Source organism: Canis lupus, chromosome 11 (genome assembly GCF_003254725.2).
Source record: "Canis lupus dingo isolate Sandy chromosome 11, ASM325472v2, whole genome shotgun sequence".
In the NCBI taxonomy this organism is placed as follows: Eukaryota; Metazoa; Chordata; class Mammalia; order Carnivora; family Canidae; genus Canis; species Canis lupus.
Window position 1 is genome coordinate 1,722,041 of NC_064253.1, and position 19,363 is coordinate 1,741,403.

At 47.2% G+C, this 19,363-nt stretch overlaps 1 protein-coding gene across 19 annotated transcripts in view; it reads left to right on the forward strand.

The window, feature by feature from the left end:
* Positions 1 to 19,002, forward strand: part of RASGEF1C (RasGEF domain family member 1C) — an 80,444-nt gene extending 61,442 nt beyond the window's left edge. For 16 of the 19 annotated variants that reach the window (XM_025446631.3, XM_049116464.1, XM_049116470.1 and 13 more), the window contains 8 exons: positions 4,596 to 4,685; positions 6,094 to 6,196; positions 6,668 to 6,747; positions 6,831 to 6,926; positions 10,894 to 10,989; positions 12,444 to 12,567; positions 17,780 to 17,852; positions 18,059 to 18,322. In XM_025446631.3, coding sequence (XP_025302416.1) covers positions 4,596 to 4,685; positions 6,094 to 6,196; positions 6,668 to 6,747; positions 6,831 to 6,926; positions 10,894 to 10,989; positions 12,444 to 12,567; positions 17,780 to 17,852; positions 18,059 to 18,179 — 783 coding nt within the window. In that variant the 3' untranslated portion in view covers positions 18,180 to 18,322. The other 3 variants (XM_025446646.3, XM_025446647.3, XM_025446648.3) reach the window with 3 other exon arrangements.
* The last annotated feature ends 361 nt before the right edge of the window (positions 19,003 to 19,363 follow it).

Here is a 19,363-nt window from a genome sequence, read left to right on the forward strand (position 1 = left end):
GGTGTGTCCTGCCATTTACTTAGATCTAATGTTTTACTTTCTAATGTTCTATAACTTTCTCCATAAAAATATTAAACAGATTTAGTTATATTTTCCCTCTGAGTTCCTTATGCATATTTTTGCTATTATTTATGGCATATTCTATTGTACTTATTTCTGAACTGCTTCTGTCATTTAAGGAATGTCATCAACTTTTGTATGTCAACTTTGTATCTGATGATACTGTACATTCTTGCTATTTCTCATAGTTTTTCTTTTTTTTTTTTTTAATTTTTTATTTATTTATGATAGTCACACAGAGAGAGAGAGAGAGAGGCAGAGACATAGGCAGAGGGAGAAGCAGGCTCCAGGCACCGGGAGCCCGACGTGGGATTCGATCCCGGGTCTCCAGGATCGCGCCTTGGGCCAAAGGCAGGCGCCAAACCGCTGCGCCACCCAGGGATCCCCCTCATAGTTTTTCTTAATTCTTTGGTGTTTTTCACATATACAGTTACATCATCCAAGAATAGAGACAGTTTTTTCCTTCCTTCCCAATCCTTATTCTTTTTATTTTTAGTGTAGTCATACAAAGAATCCTCCACTGATATGAGATGGACATGAATAACATATGGGTCCCATGTTGTACATCTCTGAAACATTAGGATTATTAGTTGTTGCAGAATAATCCCGCTAAGTCTGACCAAATTTGTTTTTCTTGCTCATTGTGCTAACTAGCACCCCTGGCAAAATATTTAAGAAGTGTTGCTAACTGACATCCTTCTTTTGTCTTTATTTTATTTTAAGATATTATTTATTCATTCATGAGAGACAGAGAGAGAAAGGCAGAGACATAGGCAGAAGGAGAAATAGGCTCCCTGCATGGGGCTTGATACAGGACTTGATCCCAGGACCCCGGGATCACAGGCAGAGTCAAAGGCAGATGCTCAACCACTGAGCCACCCAGTTGCCCCTTTTGTCTTGATTTTAAACAGAATATTTTTACATGTCACAATAGAGTATGATGTTTGCTCTGAGATTTTTTTTCAATGACATTTATCAGCTCAAGGAAGTCCTATGGTCCTACTTTGCTGAGAATTCTTATCATGAATGATTATTGCATTTTATCAACTATTTTGTCTGAGTCCATTAACCTTATGTTCTCTTCCCTTTCAAACTGTTACGTGATTATTTTATACAGGAGTCCCCCTCTTTATCTGTGGGGTATATGTTCCAAAACCCCCAGTGGATGCCTGAAATCATGGATGGCACTGAACCCTATATATACTACATTTTTTACTACACATGTTATGATAACACTTATGAATCAGGCACACTAAGAGATTAACAACAATAACTAAAAACCAAAAAGAACAATTATAACAGTATACTCTAATAAAAGTTATGTGAGTGTGGCCCCCCTCTCTCAAAATATCTTATTACATTGTACTAACCCTTCTCCCTGTGATGATATGAGATGATAAGATGCCTATGTGATGAGATGAGGTGAGGTGAAAGCCATAGGCAGTGTGATGTAGTATTAGACTACTAGTGATCATCTTGCTTCTGGACCATGGTTTATGCCAGGTAATTGAAACCACAGACAACAAACCATGGATAAGGGGAGATCTAATGTATTAGTTGGTTTTTTTTCTTTTTCAATGTCAAACCAACCTGGCATTTTTGGAAAAAAATGAAACTGAGTTGTGATCATTATCTTTTTTGTACACCCTTAGGCTCAATTTGCTCTTATTTTATTTAGGATTTCTGCAACTATAATCATGTGATTGACTTGTCAGTTTCCTTTCTGTTCCCGTTCTTGTCTAGTCTTTGTTTTCTCTCTCCCTGTTCTCTGTTCTGTGTTCCTGGACCATTTGGTAGAATTTGCTAGTGAAACCATCTGAGTCTAGTATTTCCTTTTAGGGAAGACTTTTATGTAGCTGTTCAAGATTTTCCTTGTTTTAGTAATTTTAGGACTATTTAGGCTTTCTATTTCTTCTTTACTCTGTTTAATTTATATTTTTCCAGAAAGTTGACTCAGTCCTCCTAACTTTTCACATTTATAGACACAAAGTTATTCACAATATTCTCTAGTTATCTTTTCAATCTTTCACACTCATATTCACAACTAATCTTTATATTTATCTCTCCATTTCTTCATCAATCTTACTAAGCATGCATCAGGGTTTTTTTTTTTTAAGATTTTATTCATTTATTCATGAGAGAGAGAGGCAGAGACATAAGTAGAGGGAGAAGCAGGCTCCACACAGGGAGACTGACGTGGGACTCGATCCTGGGTCTCCAAGATCAGGCCCTGGGCTGAAGACGGCGCTAAACCGCTGAGCCACCCAGGCCGCCCCATTCATCAGTTTCAGTAGTCTCTTCAAATAAAGAGTTTCTGGCTTCATTGACTCTATAGAGAAAAAAAATGAAATAGTGAAGAAAGATGCAACACATAGAGTAAATCTTTATTATTTCCTATCATCTGCTTTCTTTGGATTCTTTCTTTGTTATTATTTTTCTAATTTTTTATGTTGGATGTTCAGCCTGTTTTTATCCTTTCTTCTGTCCTAATAAAAGTATGAAAGACTATTCGTTTCTTTCTAAATGTATTTTTTATTTTCAGCCTCCAAATTTTGTCTTTCAGCATTCTCATTTTCATTTCCTTGGTGACTTTATCTTTGACCCATAGATTATTTTTAAATGTGTTTTTAGTTTTCTATTTGAAAAGAATACACATTCTCATATGATTGAGTGCAGGCAGGCTTCCAGACTTGTTCATTAACTCAACTACGTAAATTGTGTTGCTTAAATTTATAACTGTTTTTTTAATCCCCATAGTCTATGCATTGCTGATATTATGTTAAAATCTCCCACTGTGGCAATAAGATTTGATTTCTTCCTACAAAGGAGTTTACCCTTCTGACTATATTTGCCTCCATATTTTGAGGCTATGTTGTTAGGCACAAGCAAGTTTAGATTTGTGACATATTCTTGATTAATCAAATCTTTTATCATTATGCAGTTACCCTTGAATCTACTCTGGTGCTTTTTGCCTTAGAGTCTTTTTTTGCCTTAAAATCTATTTTGTCTAATATTAGTATAGCTATGTGATATTCATCATATATATTTTTCAATTTTTTTACCTATATCCTTGGGCTTGGGGTGTGCCCCACTACTTGAAAATAGCAAGCAGCTGGAGTTTTAAAATTATAGCAACTGTAATTACCGACTTATATGGGTTCAGTTTTACCACCTTCTGTGCATCCTTCACTTGTCTTCCCACCTCTTCCCTGTCTTTTCTCTCCTTCCTGTACTTCTTTTGGATTAATAGATCCCCTGTTACATTTTCCCCTCTACTTATCGAAGGTCACACTGACAATTTCAATGTGGATATTGAAGTCAACTTGAGTTGAATCTTTTAAACGGTGGTGCATTTATGCAGTTGAATTTTTAAAAATATTTTAATTTATTCATAAGAGACATAGGCAGAGGGAGAAGCAGGCTTCCTGTGGGAAGCCTGATGTGGGACTTCATCCCAGGAGTCTGGGATCATGGCCTGAGCAGAAGGTCTCATAACCTTCGTGATCATGATCCCCCTGGGATCACAACCAGAGGCTCAACCACTGAGCCACCTATGTGCCCCTGCAGTTGAATATTTTACCTCAATTGAAAAATTATATTTCCAAGGGATATTTTATGGCATGAAAAAGTTCATGTGGAAAAATATGGAAATATATATATAATTATATATAGATAGAAAGAGGCCCACATACAGTTGACTCTTGTTATTTAACATGATTATATCCCATGATATCATCATGAACATACCACTGCAGTAAATACCACTGCTCCCAAGGGAAATACAGGGTTGGATCCCTTGCAAGCCTCACACCACATTTACATCAACCAGTCCATACATAGCCTTGCATTGTGTGTGTGTTTGGCTGAAAAACACCTTATTTAATATATATTGTTCTTCCAATAACATTGAACTCATAGCCAGCAGTGCCATGATTCATGTCTGAGTGAAGCTTATCTAACACATATTTTCTCCTTAGGGCACATCACAGCCTTCAAATGCTTAGAAGCTTTAGTGCTAGTGCTTGGAGCGCTTTAAGCAGGGAACTCACCATCGCACTGAATAGACCACAAGAAAAAGAAAGACTTGTTCACAGTATGGGAGCTAATACAAGAAGCCAGGTTGTCACTTAGCTCAACCTCAGCTGGGAACACACAGTCACTTTGGGTGACTCAGATTTTTTTTGCCACCCTGCACATATCCATGAATGACAGTGAAAGTGACAGGAATAGTGATTTGAGGTTACAAATATATTTTTAGCAAGCAGACATATTCACAAATACAGAATCTATGAATAATGATAATCAACTGTGTGTGGGGTATATATATACATATGCAATTACATATTATGTATATCATATTAAATTATGTCTTTGAATGTATAGAAAAAAAGACTGAAAGGATATACATCAAATCATTGATATTTGTAAATGGTTTTAAGGTTCCAGCATTTTCTGGATTATCTATAATAACAACAAACTGATTTCATTCCAAAAGTTGACAGAGAGACTGAGTATGGTCCTTGCATCTTTCCTAGCCTTGTTTCAGTGAGAAGACTACTAATCTGGAGGCTTATGTGAAATGGTTCAACAGATTGTGCTACCTCGTGGCAACTGAGATCTGCATGGTGTGTAAAAAGCTGGGGGGGTGGGACATGACCTGGCACAGCCAAAGGAGGCCAGGGACATGATCTAGCATAGCCAAAGGTGGCAGGGGTTGGGGGCAGGCCCCTTGGAGGGAACCAGAACCAGAAGCCTGTCTGTTTCCAAGATCAAGAGAGAGGTGCCCAAGATCAAGCTGAGCACCTCTCTGGGACACCAGGTGTCACCCAGCTTGCATGCAATGACATTTCCCTCTGGGTAGAGCCTGGCACAGATCCCCTGGACTCTGACAGAGAGTGCCAGAGACCACTTGCCGAAGGTGTAAGAGGCAGTTTACTGCTCTGCCAAGTGGCTCTGCTCCCTCCATCTGTGCCTGTCTGCCTTGGGTGGGCCCGGCCAGCAGCCATGCTGTGTTTGCCTCTCTCAGGATTTAGAATAGAAATGACCCAACCTTTAATCTCCTTTGGGAGATTGTACATGTAAAGTCCAGGTTTCCAGCTTCTCCCAGAAATCAGGAAGACTTGTCAACACCAAGCCAGATGCACGAGTCACAAGTCATGGTCCCTTAGGACGAGACCCTGTTTGCTCTCTTCACTTCCTTAGAGTGCAGGGATCCTCCTCCAAGCCCCTCTCACCATCAGGTGAAGCCCTAGGGCACTTTTATCAGGGAATGATTGGAAGCAACTTAGGTGCCAGGTGGAGCTCTCCAGGAGCAAATGCTGAGATAGAAATTGGGAGAACAGAGAAAGGGGCAGGAAGGCTCAGAAGGAGAAGCTGGTCTGCGGTGCCTCAGCCTTGGGCTGAGCACCCACAGCGGGCTGAAATGCTTGGCCTCTATCCCCCTCCTTGCTCAGCCATCACTGACACCGCATAGGCTGCCTGGGAGGGACAGGAAGGACCTCAGGAGGGAGGCTTTCTGAAGGTGGTTCAGGCAGCATGTCTCATGCTTCTTGGTAAAGACCACTGCTGCACATAAGTCGGGCAAGCTAAATCTGTATGGGGAGAACAGAAGATAGGGTTCTCAGGCCCCCCTACTTCCTGCATTTCCATGTCTGGCCTGACAGCTCAGATGGGGCTTTACTTGGGCAAAGCTGGGCTGAGCCTTCCCTGGAGTTGGGTAGTGCTTCTCCAGGATGGCTGGGGGGATGATAGAGATTGTTTGGAGCCCCCAGAGAAGTCAAAGTCCCAATCACTTAGCCGTAAGCTGGAGGCGAAGTCATGCAGTCATTTAACAGAAAACAGTGACAGGGCTGCTCCTGGGATGGGACCTGGGTCAGTGTGTGGCCCCAGTGTGGGGAGAGCCAGCTTGATGCTGGGGGGGCGGGCGAGGGAGCCATGGAAGGTGCTGGAGCTGGACCTGAATGTCGCTGAGAGACTGGCCTAAGGTCAAGGTGGGGACGTGTCAGAACTGAAGCTCCCGTGCCCTGTCCCCAGCCGGCCAAGAAGAAGCAGAGGGCCCAGGTGGTGGAGTTCTTCATCGATGTGGCCCGAGAGTGTTTCAACATTGGCAACTTCAACTCTCTGATGGCCATCATCTGTGAGTAGGCTGGCCAGGCCCCTGCTAGGAGCGCCCCCTAGAGGCCGGTGCTGGCACATATGGGCGAGGGGCGGGGCGGAAGCCTGGGCACTCCTCTGGGCAGGGTGGGTGCAGTTAGGAGCACATTCCCTTGCCCCCCGAGGTCCCGGAGAGGTGCCCCTTTGAGGCAAGTTTAGCCTCCTTGGGGAGCTTCGGGGGCGCTTGGCCATATGTCCCCAGATCCAGGGAGAGTGGGGACCCAAAACAGAGCTTGGTCAGGGTGCAGGGCCAGTGTCGCGGGGAGTGGGACAGGGGCCTGCACAGAAGCCAGGCTCACCCGGACACAGTGGCCACCAGCACCTGCCCACCCACCGTCCTGCCATCTGTGGCAGGCTCATCCTGCTGGGGCCACCCCCCAGTCCCCCTGCCCCAGGGAGTAAGCAGCCTGTGACACCTGGAGATGCCCCCCCAGCCCCACCCTCCCTCTTCCAGCCGGCATGAACATGAGCCCTGTCTCCAGGCTGAAGAAGACCTGGGCCAAAGTGAAGACGGCCAAGTTTTTCATCCTCGAGGTGAGCAAGGGCCACCGGGCTGCCAGCTGGCACTGGCCGACCCTAGGACACAGCTCCCCTACTGCCTTCCTGTCTCTTTCTAGCACCAGATGGACCCAACAGGGAACTTCTGCAACTACAGAACAGCCCTGCGAGGAGCGGCCCACCGCTCCCTGACAGCCCACAGCAGCCGAGAGAAGGTAGGTCAGAGGCTGGAATGGCCTTCAGAGCTCCTCCCTACTCCCCACCTTGGCCCAGGTGGGCTGCATCAGAGAGCCTAGCTGGTGGCTCAACCCCCTGCCGTTCTGCAGTATCTATGTAGACGGCCATGTTCCCTGGATGCCTCCAAAATGCGGGACTCACCACCTCACAGAACAGATTACCCATGCCCAAGCAGCTCTAACTGATAGGAAGTACTTCCTGGGGGGAAGTACTTCAGGCTGGGGTTATCCTCTCTGGAGGGTCATGCCAAGTGAGGCTCCTCCCTCTTCTTTTTTTTTTTTTTTTAAGATATTTATTTACTGAAAGAGAATGCAAACACAGCAGGGGGAAGGGCAGAGAGAGAGAGAGACTCTCAAGCAGACTCCTAGATGAGCAGAGACCAATGTGGGCCTCAATCTCACGACCCTGAGATCATGACTTGAGCCGAAATCAAGAGTCAGATGCTCAGCCAGCTGAGCCACTCAGGCACCCCCTGGCTGCTCCCTCTTCTACCCACCAGTCCTTAAGTACCCCCAGGTCCCCTCTTCCCTCCAAAGCCAACAGCCCAGGCCTGCCCCGCTGTACTCCAGTCTCCAATCCCCTCCGCACTTGGATCTCTTTGGTTCCTGAACAGTTTCACTTGTCAGGGTCCCTCTGTTTCAGATCAAATTGTTTCCAATATATAGGGACTTACACCTTCTCATTTTAAATGCAATACCTTCATTGATGTAGCCTCAGATCACATTCACATGTATGGCAAAGAGTGAACCAAACTTCTCACTCACTAAAACTGCCTTTTCACAGGTTCTGTTCTTAAACATTTGCACTTGGTTGGGGGGAGAAGGGGGCTTTGCTGACCCTAATCAATTTTATTTGTCTCCCAAATTCTTCTGGTGGCCTCCACACAGGAAACTGGGCCTTGGTTGCAGTGAGCCTCTGGCTTAAGACCTGGTACCAGCCTGATGATTATAGTTGTCATCTCCATAGAAAGGAAACGCCAGGCACTTGCTGTGCCTTTCCTGCCTGATCTCTTGGCAGGAGTATTGGAATTAGGTCTCTGCCATGATTTGTGCAGCTCTGTTTCCAGCTTGAGGGGTACCGGAACAAGCTGCTCCTCTTGAAATTGAAAGTCATTCTGGAATTGGATAGGATGGGTACCAGTGGTTAGGCTTGGGAAGCAGGCCAAGAATGCATCCTTGTGCCCCCGGGAACATCTTCCAGCCCTACACCCCCCTCCCAGCAGGGGTGTTGTACACACACCCTGGCCACATGGATGGCCACGTCTCATCCAACTGGCCTGTCCTGGTCAGGCTGTGAGCCTTTCAGCAACTCTGGCTCTGAGGAGGGTTGATGCTGGGGAGCAGCATTCAGTAAGGCAAGACCTCAAAATCCAGGACAGGTGAGCCTGTCCCTCGGAGCCAGGAAGCTAGGAAACCAGAGCAGCAGGGAAAGAGACCTTGCTTTACTGAGCACCTACCACCTGAGAGCCACTTGACTCTGTTCCCCCCGCCCACCTCCCTGCATTTAATTCTGATGACGACTTACAGGGTGGAGTCTAGCAGTGCCATTTCACAGATTGAGTCTCAGAGAGGATATCTCACTTGTCCAATCACACAGCAAGTAGGCAGCAGAGCCGGGAATCAGGCTTTAGCCCCTCCAGCACACCACCAGGCTGCCTACCATTCCCAGAGTACAGGTGTGTGTGGCAGTCACAGAGCTACTGGCCTATGGCCCAGGAGTTGGACTGTGAAGTGGAGGAGCTGGCTGCAGCCTTGGTCTGAGATGTCAGCTATGACACTAGTTTTTCTTCCATCTGTGCTGGCCAGTGTCTGTGGGGCAGACTGGGATGTCCTGTTCCTGCACGCTGAGCCCCCTTCCAGATCTGGGGTACAAGGATGCCATAGTTTAGGTCTGTGGCTAGAGGTGGATGATTTACAGAGCTGTGCATTTCATTTCACTGCATCCTCCTCTAACTTCCAAAGAGATGTGGACTATCAGCTGGGCTCACAGAAGGTGTTTCATAAATGTATGGGAGACTGGAGGATGGATGCATGCGTGGGTGGAAGGAAGCAAGCAAGCAAGCTTGCAGATGCTCTCACAGTTTCCAGATACCCCTGCTGAAATTTTGAGGCCAAGAGATCATGGCATTCTGTGCTTTCTTCCAGGGCAGGTCAGGGAGATGCAGGGAGACCACCCTCCCTCCAGGCACAGTGAGGAAACAGGCAGGACAGGGGCTCTGGAGCCAAGCCACCTGGTCCTAGTCCTGCCCCTGCTACTTACTGCTCTGTGAGCTCGTGTGACTTACTTAGCCTCTCTGGGTCTCGGCTTCTTGTCTGTCAGGCAGGGTAATAGAGCTCTGCTTCCCAGAACTTGCTGAGAATGAAACTTGATCCTCGAGAATGTGTCTGGTTTGGCACAGTAAAGCACTCAGACCCACCACCAATGCCCCTGTGATGAGGGTGTGTGGGGGGGGGGAGACTCTTTAGGTGGCCAAGACTTTGCACAGGGCTCATTCTGTAGGTGGGGTTTCTGTGACCTTCTCCTGCTACACTGGATGGGCCTGATGTGCCTCCTTTTCCCCAGCACCTGGCATGGAGAAGCCCTGGCAAATGTCTGCAGAATTGACAGATCTAAGAGGACCAGTCTGTCCCAGTTTCCCTGGGACTACTCCAGTTTGAGCACTGGAACTGCATCCCAGGGACCCCCTCAGGCCTGGACAAACCAGGCAGCTGGTCTCCCTGCTAAATCTGGCTCCAGTCCTGGCCCCAGTGTTCACTCGCAGGGTGACCTTGGGCCAGGCCCTGCCACTCTGGGGACCTTGGTTCCCCACCTGCCCTGCCCTGATGGGCCATCCATGCCTCTGTACTGTGCCATGTGGTCATGCCCAGGTCCTCACCTCAAAGCCCTTGTCAAGTTGGATGGGGGATGGGGAGAGCCGAAATGTCAGGGCCCGGCACCTGGTCCCAAGGGTGCCACAGACGTGTTAGTCTGTGGGGCCGGCGTACAAAGTACACAACCTGGGCGGCTTGGAACAACAGAAATGTATTCCCTCCCAGTTCTGGAGGTCAGATGCCAAAATCAGGGTTTTCAGGGCCATGCTCCCTTCAAAGTAGATCCTTCCTTGCCTCTTCTAGCTTCTGGTGGTCCCAGTATTCCTTGGCCAGTGGCCAATCCTCTGCCTTCATGTGTGCCTAAATTGTCCTCCTTTCTCAAGGACCTTGGCCACCACAGTAGAGCTCATGATGCCCAGTGTGACTTCATCTTAGCTCAATCCCATCTGCCAGGACCCTTTTCACCTAAGGTCCCTTCACAGGCATGGCATTGAGGACTCAAACATAGGTTTTTGGGAGGCACAGTAAACCCACGGCAGCAGCATACAGCCAGCTGGCTCCCTGAGGCTCATCTGAGCTTCCAGCAGCAGGTGTGCCCTCTCTAGGGCCCCCAGTTGGCTCGTGCAGAACAGGCATCCCACAGTGATGCACAGAGCCCCTGCCTTCCTCCCGCTGAGCTCAAAAGTCAGACCCCTCAGGCACCAGAGCAGGGCACCACAATGCAGCAGGCCTGGATCTTTAGCATCCAGAAAGGCACAAAATGACAAATCCTTATAAATACATTTTTTTAAAGGTAGGCCAGAAAAGTTTGCAAGAAGCGATTCACATTCCGTATGCAGTTAGTGGCGGGCTCAGCATGCACCTGTGCTCCTACCGGTGTGCTTGAGCCAAGAGGCCCAAGTCTGTGGATCCCTGGCACAAACTGCCACAGCCTTGCCCAGTGGGCAGTGGGGGAAATGTCCAAGGCATGCTGGGACCGTGCGTCTTTCATTCAGCCCCAGGGAGAATGGCACCATATACATCATGCGCTCAGTCTGCACTGGAGTCTCGGGGCCCAGGAGGAAACAGTCTGGGCCCAGGGTCAAGGGCCTGAGCCTCCTACTGACCCAAGGCTAACCGGCCCTCCTCCCCCTAGATTGTCATTCCCTTCTTCAGCCTGCTCATCAAAGACATCTACTTCCTGAACGAGGGCTGCGCCAACCGCCTGCCAAATGGACATGTCAACTTTGAGGTAGGGTGCGGGGGCCCCGGATGTGTCAGGGTCCCAGGGCAGAGGCAGAGGGGCGCTGAGCACAGGAGGAGGTGTTCAGACAGAGTGGGCAGAGGGAAGGAAAGATTTCTACTCCCTGTCCCCTCCTCCGGGAAGCCCTCCATGACCTCCCAGACAGAGGGAGGCCCATGCTCAGTGGGCCAGACATTCCTCGGTCCCAGCACTGTGGTCCCCTAGTTCTTTAGAAGCAAAGTCAGGCTGACCCCACCTCATGGGACCACCCAGCACACACATCTTAGAGTGGCTGGTGGGCTCAGCTCTGGGCCTGGGAGCCCCGAGAGCACTGGTCACTGAGTCAGGCAGTCAAAGCGTGCTGTACAACAGTGGAAGGAGGAGGCGCTTTTCCTTTGGGAAGGCTGGCCTGCCCTGGTGCTGGCTCCACCCAGCCTCCAGTACCACCACGGGGCAGTCAGTTCTGGGCTGGCCCCTTGCTCTGTCTGGGCCTCAGTGTCTCCCTCTATAAAACGGGGCTTCAACTACGGGTGCACAGCAGGCCCAGCAAGTGTTCCCACCCAACATCTGGGCCCTTTGGCCTGAAGCTGCCTGTGCTGTGGGGCCTCACACAGTTGCAGTCCCACCCCCAACCCCTGCAGCAGACTTCACATGCCACTTGCAGGCCTGGCTACCCCTGAGGGCCTGCGTAGCAGGGGACATGCAGTCCAGCAGATGACTGGGTGCTGCATCCCCAGGAAAGTCTGGACTGGAGGTGACATGGAAGAGGCTGGGCTTTCATGAGACAGCCTGGGATCATACTCTCCAGGAAAGCCTACACACACTAGGTGTGGGAAGCCCTGCATGGGGCCCTCCTGGCATGGGTCCTCAGAACCAAGACCAGGACATGAAATGCAAGGCTGCGTGGTGCTCATGTGGACACAGATTTGGGGCACGGGCAGTAGGAGCTGGAGCCAGCCACAGGACTGATCAGACGATGCCAAACAGTATAGTTCCCACCCACTCATGACTTTGTGCTATTTATTTTAAATAAAATCCTTTTTTAAATTAGCACAGTTTTTTTAAATTTAAATGCATTTACTTAAATTTTACTTAAATAAAATTCTACTTAAATCTTCCTTAAATATATTATTTGCTTAAATCTTCCTTCAATATATTTATTTAAATTTCTTTGCATCATTCTCTAAATAAACAAACTTGTAGGGATAATCACAAAAATAAATAGAAATTAATGTTCCCATGTAGCTGGATGTACTGCCTGCTGATGACCTAGCCCTCTCCCCAGATTCCTCAGAGAGACTGAAGAGATGTGGCAAACACCCAACATTCCCAATGGAGGAGTCTGTCATTTACTGCCTGGTGCTCGCCCTGCCCTCCCCAGAGGGATCTCTGTGGGACAGATGAGTGGGGCTGATCTCCAGGCACTGAGGGGCTCCCATTTTGTGTCTCTATGACCCTGGCAGAAATTTCTGGAGCTGGCCAAGCAGGTTGGAGAGTTCATCACATGGAAACAAGTAGAGTGTCCCTTTGAGCAAGACCCCAGCATCACTCACTACCTGCACACCGCTCCCATCTTCAGCGAGGATGGTAAGGTGGTCCCATGGCCTCTGTCACCCCCAGCTCTGGGACTCTTGGGTGGTTTCTTAGTCATAGCTCCATTTGGGGCTCCTGCTCTGAGCAAGATGCATCAGGCCTGTGTTTACTTGATCTGAGAGGGAGCAGAGAAGGCTGCATCCCCTGGCTGGATGGTTGCCACCCCCAGAGCATAGGATAGGGCCCAAGGAGCTGCACGCTGGGACCTCAAGGGTCCCAAGGGCCAGGTTTCCCCTCGAACATAGCGTAGATGCTGTTGGGCCTCATAAATCTAAACCATCTTTCTGACCCACCTTCCTCATTGGTGAAGCTGGCATGTTGATAAGAACTACCCTCCCAGTGCTCACATAAGGAAGATGGAGCCCTGGGCTCACTGTGGATCTTTGTACAGCTGGGTATGTGTGCAGGTGTGTGTGTGTGTGTGTGTGCGTGCGCATATGTATAATGAGATGAGGTATCTTTTCTCCAGAGTGCCATTAATGTCTGTCCCTTTCAATAAATCAGCATTCCCATCTGATCATTTGTCAAATGTGACACATTTGCTTGTGAACTTGTTAAGCAAGCATACCCCAGGAGCCCTTCAGGAAGAGAAAGTACTGGAAGCAAGTGGTCATCTGGGCCTAAGTTCATCATCCCAGGGTAGGCCCCATGGCTAGCTGCCTTCTGGATCCAAGACCCTCCACCCACCCTGGGAGGTCCCTGCTCTGCACAAAGGAGGCCTGCCTCCTCATCACAGCAGGCATTTTACAAAGGGATTCCCCACTCATGCTCAGGAGAACATTTTCTGCCAAAAACAAAAACTTAGGGGAAGGATTATTTTCATGATTTTGCTTTTAATTGTTAATACTTTCAAGTTTGCCATTTTATTGTTTATGTTTTGGAGCAAGGAACTTTTTGGAGGGGGTCTCATCTGTAACTGGGAGCACAGCAGCTTGATGGATAAACTAGCCTGGGCTACTTCCACCCCAGCAAGCTATGTGACCCTGAATAGGTGCCTCACCCTCTCTAAGCCTCATCTGGTGCATCTATAAAGTGGGGCAATGAGAGGACCTACTTCCTAAGCCACGGTGAAAATTACTTGAGTTGGCACAGGCAAATCCTATAGGACAACACTCAGTTGAGTGTTGACTGATACTAGTTGTGTTAGTTTCCTATTGGGCCTATAACAAATCACCACAAACATGGTGGCTCAAAACAATAGTAATTTATCCTCTTACACTTATGGAGGTTACAGTCCAAAATCCGTTCCACTGGGCTAAAACCAAGGTGTCAGCAGAGCTGGTTATTTCTGGAGGCTCTGAGGGGAGGGTTGTTTCCTGGCCTGTTATGACTTCTGGTGGCCACCTGCCCATATGCCTTGGCTCATCACTCCTTCCTCCACCTTCAAAGCACATCATTCCAACCTCTACTTCCACCATCACATCGTCTTCTCTCTCCTGTGGTCAAGCCTCCCTTTGTCTCCCTCTTAGAAGGACACTTGCAGTGGGATTTAGGGCCCTGCTGGATAATCCCAGATAATTCCCCAATTCTAGATCCTTAATCCCACCTGCAGGGTCCCTTTTGGCCATGGAAGGTAATGTCCAGGTAATAGTCACATGTCCCAGGGATTAGGATCTGGATATCTCTGAGGACCATTATTCAACCTACAACACTAGTCACTGGGATGATTGCTGTCATTAGCCAATAGAAGTTGGGCAATAAAATGTGTCAAAGCCATATTAGAAGAGGGGTGGGGGTGGGGTCTGAGTCAGGGAGAGGAGTGAGATAGGGCATTTCATTCACTCTTTCAGCAAACAGTATCTCTAGAGAGCCCACTGTGTGCAAAGCAGTGATCTGGCTATGAACATACAAATAAAACCCTGGCCTTTCTGAAGTGTACTTAGAAAGGAGCATCTTACAGTGACCCTTTCTTCCTCCTCTCCCTCCTACCCTGAGAAAAGTGGAGAAAGCAAGAGACCTAAGCTGTGTTGAGCCCAAACTGGTCTGTCACAGCCTCTGACAGAAATCCTGTCCTACCTCAGCTCCAGGCTCCCCCTGGCAGGACCCACCTAGCAATCAAGTCAGCCTTGAGGCTTCCTGAAACAAATGATAATATAAGAAGTATCAGCAAAGAAACAGAAGGTATAAAGAAGAACCAAATGGAAATTATAAGACCGAAAAATACATAACTGAAATAAAAAACTGAGTAGATGCGCTCAACATCGGAACAAAGAGGGCAAAGGAAAGAATTGATGAACTCGAAGACAGAAGAATAGAAATTATAGGATCTAAACAACAGAGCCTCAGGGACCTGTTGGACTACAACAAAAGATCTAACACTCTTGTCATCAGAGTCTGAGAAGGAAGGGGAGAAAACAGGCAGAGTTGAAAAAAAATCATCTAAGAAGTAATGGCAGGAAAGTTCCCAGATTTGAAAAAGATATGCCTACAGATTCAAGTAGCTGAGTAAACACCAAAGAGGATAAATTCAAAGAAACCCACACCAAGATACATCATAGTCAAATTTCTGAAAACCAAAGAAAAAGAAACAAATTTTGAAATCACCGAGAGAGAAATGATACTTTACCTATAGGAGCAAAATGATTTGGATGACAGATTTCTCATCAGAAACTATGGTGGCCAGAGGCAGTGGCATATTTTTCAAGTCCTGCAAGAAAATAACTGCCAGCCCAGAATTCTATATTCAGTGAAAATATCCTTCGGGAATTTACTACAGATAAATCAAAAGGGAATTCTAAAAACTGTTCAGGTAGCCCACAGGAAGCTGATTCTCTGAAAAGAACTATAACACTGCCATTCTACAACAAAGAACTCGACAAGGAAAAAGAGAAGACAGAAATACCTAATATCAAGACTGAAATGAAGGATATCATTACAGACTCTGCAAAATTGGAAGGCTAATAAGGAAATAGAATGAACAACTCTATACACATTAATTTGACAAGTTGAATGAAATGGACCAATTCCTTAAAAAAACAAAAACTACCACAAATTCAACACAAAGTAGATTATTTGAATTGCCTTATGACCATTAAGGAAATCACATTTGTAATTCTAAAACACCCCAAAAATGAAATCTCTGACTTCAGATGGTTACACTAGAGAATTCTATTAAACATTTAAGTAAGACTTAATACTGATTCTGCATGATCTTTTTTAAAAAAAATAGAAGAGGAGGGGCCTTCCCAATTCATTTTATTAAGTCATTATTACCCTAATACCAAAACCAAAGATAGTAAGTAAAAAAAAGGGGGGGGGTAACAACAAAGATCCCTTATGAATATAGATGCAAAAATTCCTTAACAAAATTTAGCAAATAGAATTTGGCAATACCAAAAAATAGGGGCGCCTGGAGAGCTCAGCCAGTTAAGCGTCTGCCTTCAGCTCAGGTCATGATTTCAGGGTCCTGGGATCAAACCCTGCACCAGGCTCCCTGCTTAGTGAGGAGTGTGTTTCTCCCTCTTTTTCTGCCCTCCCTCCCCTGCTCCACTCCTGTACTCTCTCTCTCAAATAAATAAATAAAATCTTTCTTTACGTACCATTATCAAATGAGTTTATTCCAGAGATACAAAGCAGTTCAATATTTGAAAATCAGTGTGATCCACCATATTAACGGGTTAAAGGAGAAAAATCACTCGATTCTATCAACTGATATAGGAAAAGCTTTGACAAATTTCAACACTTATACATGGGGAAAACTCCCAGAAAGATAAGAATAGAGGGGAATTTATCAACTTGAAAAATCGCATCTACAAAAATCTTTCCTCTAACATCATATTTAATGGTGAAAGACCAGTAACAAGGCAAGGATATCTACTCTCCCCACTTTTATTCAGGGTAGTAATAGAGTTCTAGTCCATGCAATAAGGCAGGAAAAGAAAATAAAGACAGATCAGAAAGGAAGAATTAGTACTGTCCCTATTTGCAGAAAATGTAAAAATCCCAAAGCATCTGCAAAACTCCTAGAACTAAGTGGGTTCAGCACAAGTTGAAGAATACAAAATAAAGATGCAAAAATCTATTGTATTTCTATGTGCTAACATTGAATATTTGACACTGAAATTAAAATACAATCCCATCACTCAATATAATCACTCAAATACATGAAATACATAAGTATAAATCTAACAAAGCATGTTCAAGGTTTGTATGCCAAAAGCTACACAATGGTAAAGACAGAAATCAAAGATCTAAAAAAAAATGGAGAGACATGATGTTCATGAGTTGGAAGACTCACATAGCAAGGACAGAGTAGAGAACCCAAGAATAGACCCACGCAGATATGCCCAATGGTTGACAACGGAGCTAAAGCATAAATCTTGTGATAAATGATGCTGGGGCATTTGAACATCCGTAAGCCAAAAGTGAGCCTCAACCTCAGCCATACACCTCCTACAAAAAATTAACCCAAAATTAATCATAGACCCAAATGTAAAATGTAAAACTGTACAACTTTCAGGAAGAATAAAAGCAACAGAAAATCTTTAGGTTGTAGAACTATTTAGACTTTCTTGTAAAACTAAATATGCAACTGCTATCTGACTCAGCAATTGCACTCTCGGGCATTTCTTTATCCCAGAGAAACGAATCCTTGTGTTCACATGAAAACCTGTGCTCCAATGTTTATGGCAGCTTAATTTGTTCTAGCTGGACACTGGAAACAACACAGATGTCCTTCAACGGGTGAGTGGCTAACCGCACTATGGTATATCCACACCATGGAACACTCTACAGCAAGAAAAAGGATGAAGTATGGACACACACTACAGCTTCAGTGACCTCTGGAGGATTACTCTGAGTGAAAAGAGCCCATCCCAAATGTTGTGTACTGATTCCATTTATATCGCGCTCTCGGAATGACAGAATCTGCACACGGGGAACCTATTAGTGGTGGCCAGGGGCTAAGAAAAGTGCCCCCTTGCCAGGGCAGCATGAGGCAGTGACGAGGATGTTCCGTGTCCCGACTGTGTCAATGTCAATATCCTGCTGGTGATCTTGTGCTATAGTTTTGCAAGTGGTTCTCTCTGTGTCAGGAGAAACTAGGGAAAGGGCACACCAACCTCTCTTTCTTAATTGCTTCATACGACTGCATGTGGGTCTACTCACAGCTAATTTAATTTAAGAACAAAAAACAGGTCAGACGCTGAGTGTGGAGCAGGCTATCATCGCTGACCATAACTGTAATTTCACCTTGCTTCCTGACCAGGTCTTTATTTGGCTTCTTATGAAAGTGAGAGCCCAGAGAACCAAACAGAAAAAGAGAGGTGGAAATCTCTAAGGTGAGTCCGTGAGCCAAGACAGGACTGGGGACGGACTGAGGGGAGAGGGGTGGGCGCTTAGGGCCAGGCCAGGGCCCAGGGGCTTCACAGATACCCAGGTCCACAGGGAGGGGGGCAGGCCGAGCCAAGCTCCTCGGGGTGAGGGCAGAACTCAAGCCTGGGATGGGAGGAAGGCTGGGATTGTAATGGCCTCCCAACCCCCACAGCTGGAGGCTGCCCCTATGGACTGTCAAGATGAGCGTCCAGGCCCTGGAACTCCCAGTCTGTATTTTTACGCCAGAATGTGAGACAGCACCTCCTGTTTGTGCAGCCTGTAAACACAGCTGAGTGGAGGCTGGCGTGGACTCGCAACAGTGGGCTCTGAGGACTGAGCCAGGAGGGTTGTGTGGAACCCCTCTGGGGTGGGAGTCACCTGCCTAGCAGGTGACATGCTGGAGAGAAATATAAATACCACCCTGGACATATTTAAATCTGCAGATCTTCTATTTTGGGGAAGACGTGAGAAGTGCTGAAGTGGCAGAGGAGGAGGAGGAAGAGGAGGAGGTGGGGAGGAAGTCAGCAAAAACCTTCCACAGCCCTGCCTCAGCTGGCCCAGCAGAAAATAGAGGTGTTGGTACCTCACTGTTTTGCAAATGGTGACCCTATGGCCTGGCGCCCGCCCCAGCAGCCACATGCCACAGGAGAGCTTTCTCCACCTTTCAGAAAATTTCAGCCCCAGCAGGCCCAGGGCCTCCTGACATGTGGGGGGCACATGCTGCAGGGGCTCTGCCTTCAGGATGCTGGGGGTCACATTGCTGGTCCATCTGTCCATCCTCGGCAAGGACATGGCACCACCCCAGAACGTTGAGCGATGAGTGCCACAGAGGCTGACACCCAGTCTGTCACCAGGTGGCCTGGGAGCCTCCTCCTCTCCAAGCAGGCACCACGCCAGCGGCCCCTGCCATTCTTCTGATGGACCCTACCCTGCCCCCCAATATGGGCTGGTTCCTGCAGCCCAGTTCATCCCCTCTATGGATCCTGCTGGTATCAGGGGATAGCTTTCTGGTGACGACTGTGACACAGGTCACAGGACAAATCTGAGTCATGAGAATGACTGTACAGTACATTGTAAATTTCTGAGTTGGTATCAACACGTGGTATATACCCTGCATATCTACATCCAAGCTGCTTTTCACTTATGGGCCTGGGATCGGCTTCTGTTAGGATGCAGGGCAGTTTCCCAAGCTCAGGCCTGGGAATGTCATGGCCTCAGGTCAGGAGAGGGACATGGTGGCCATTTCCACTCCAGTACTCTTGTGCTGACAGGGCCTGGCAAATGGACACTCACAGCCCTGCATGTGGCCAGACACCTCTGATATTAAGGTGGGGTGGGATGGGGCTAATGAGCCCACTATGAGGCTCCTCCCTTTGCCCCCCTCCCCAGAACCTCATACACTGAGTCAAGTTTCTGGGCCAGGAAGTAAATGGGAAATGGAGCTGCTGAGCCCCCACCCGGCATATGACCAGGTCAC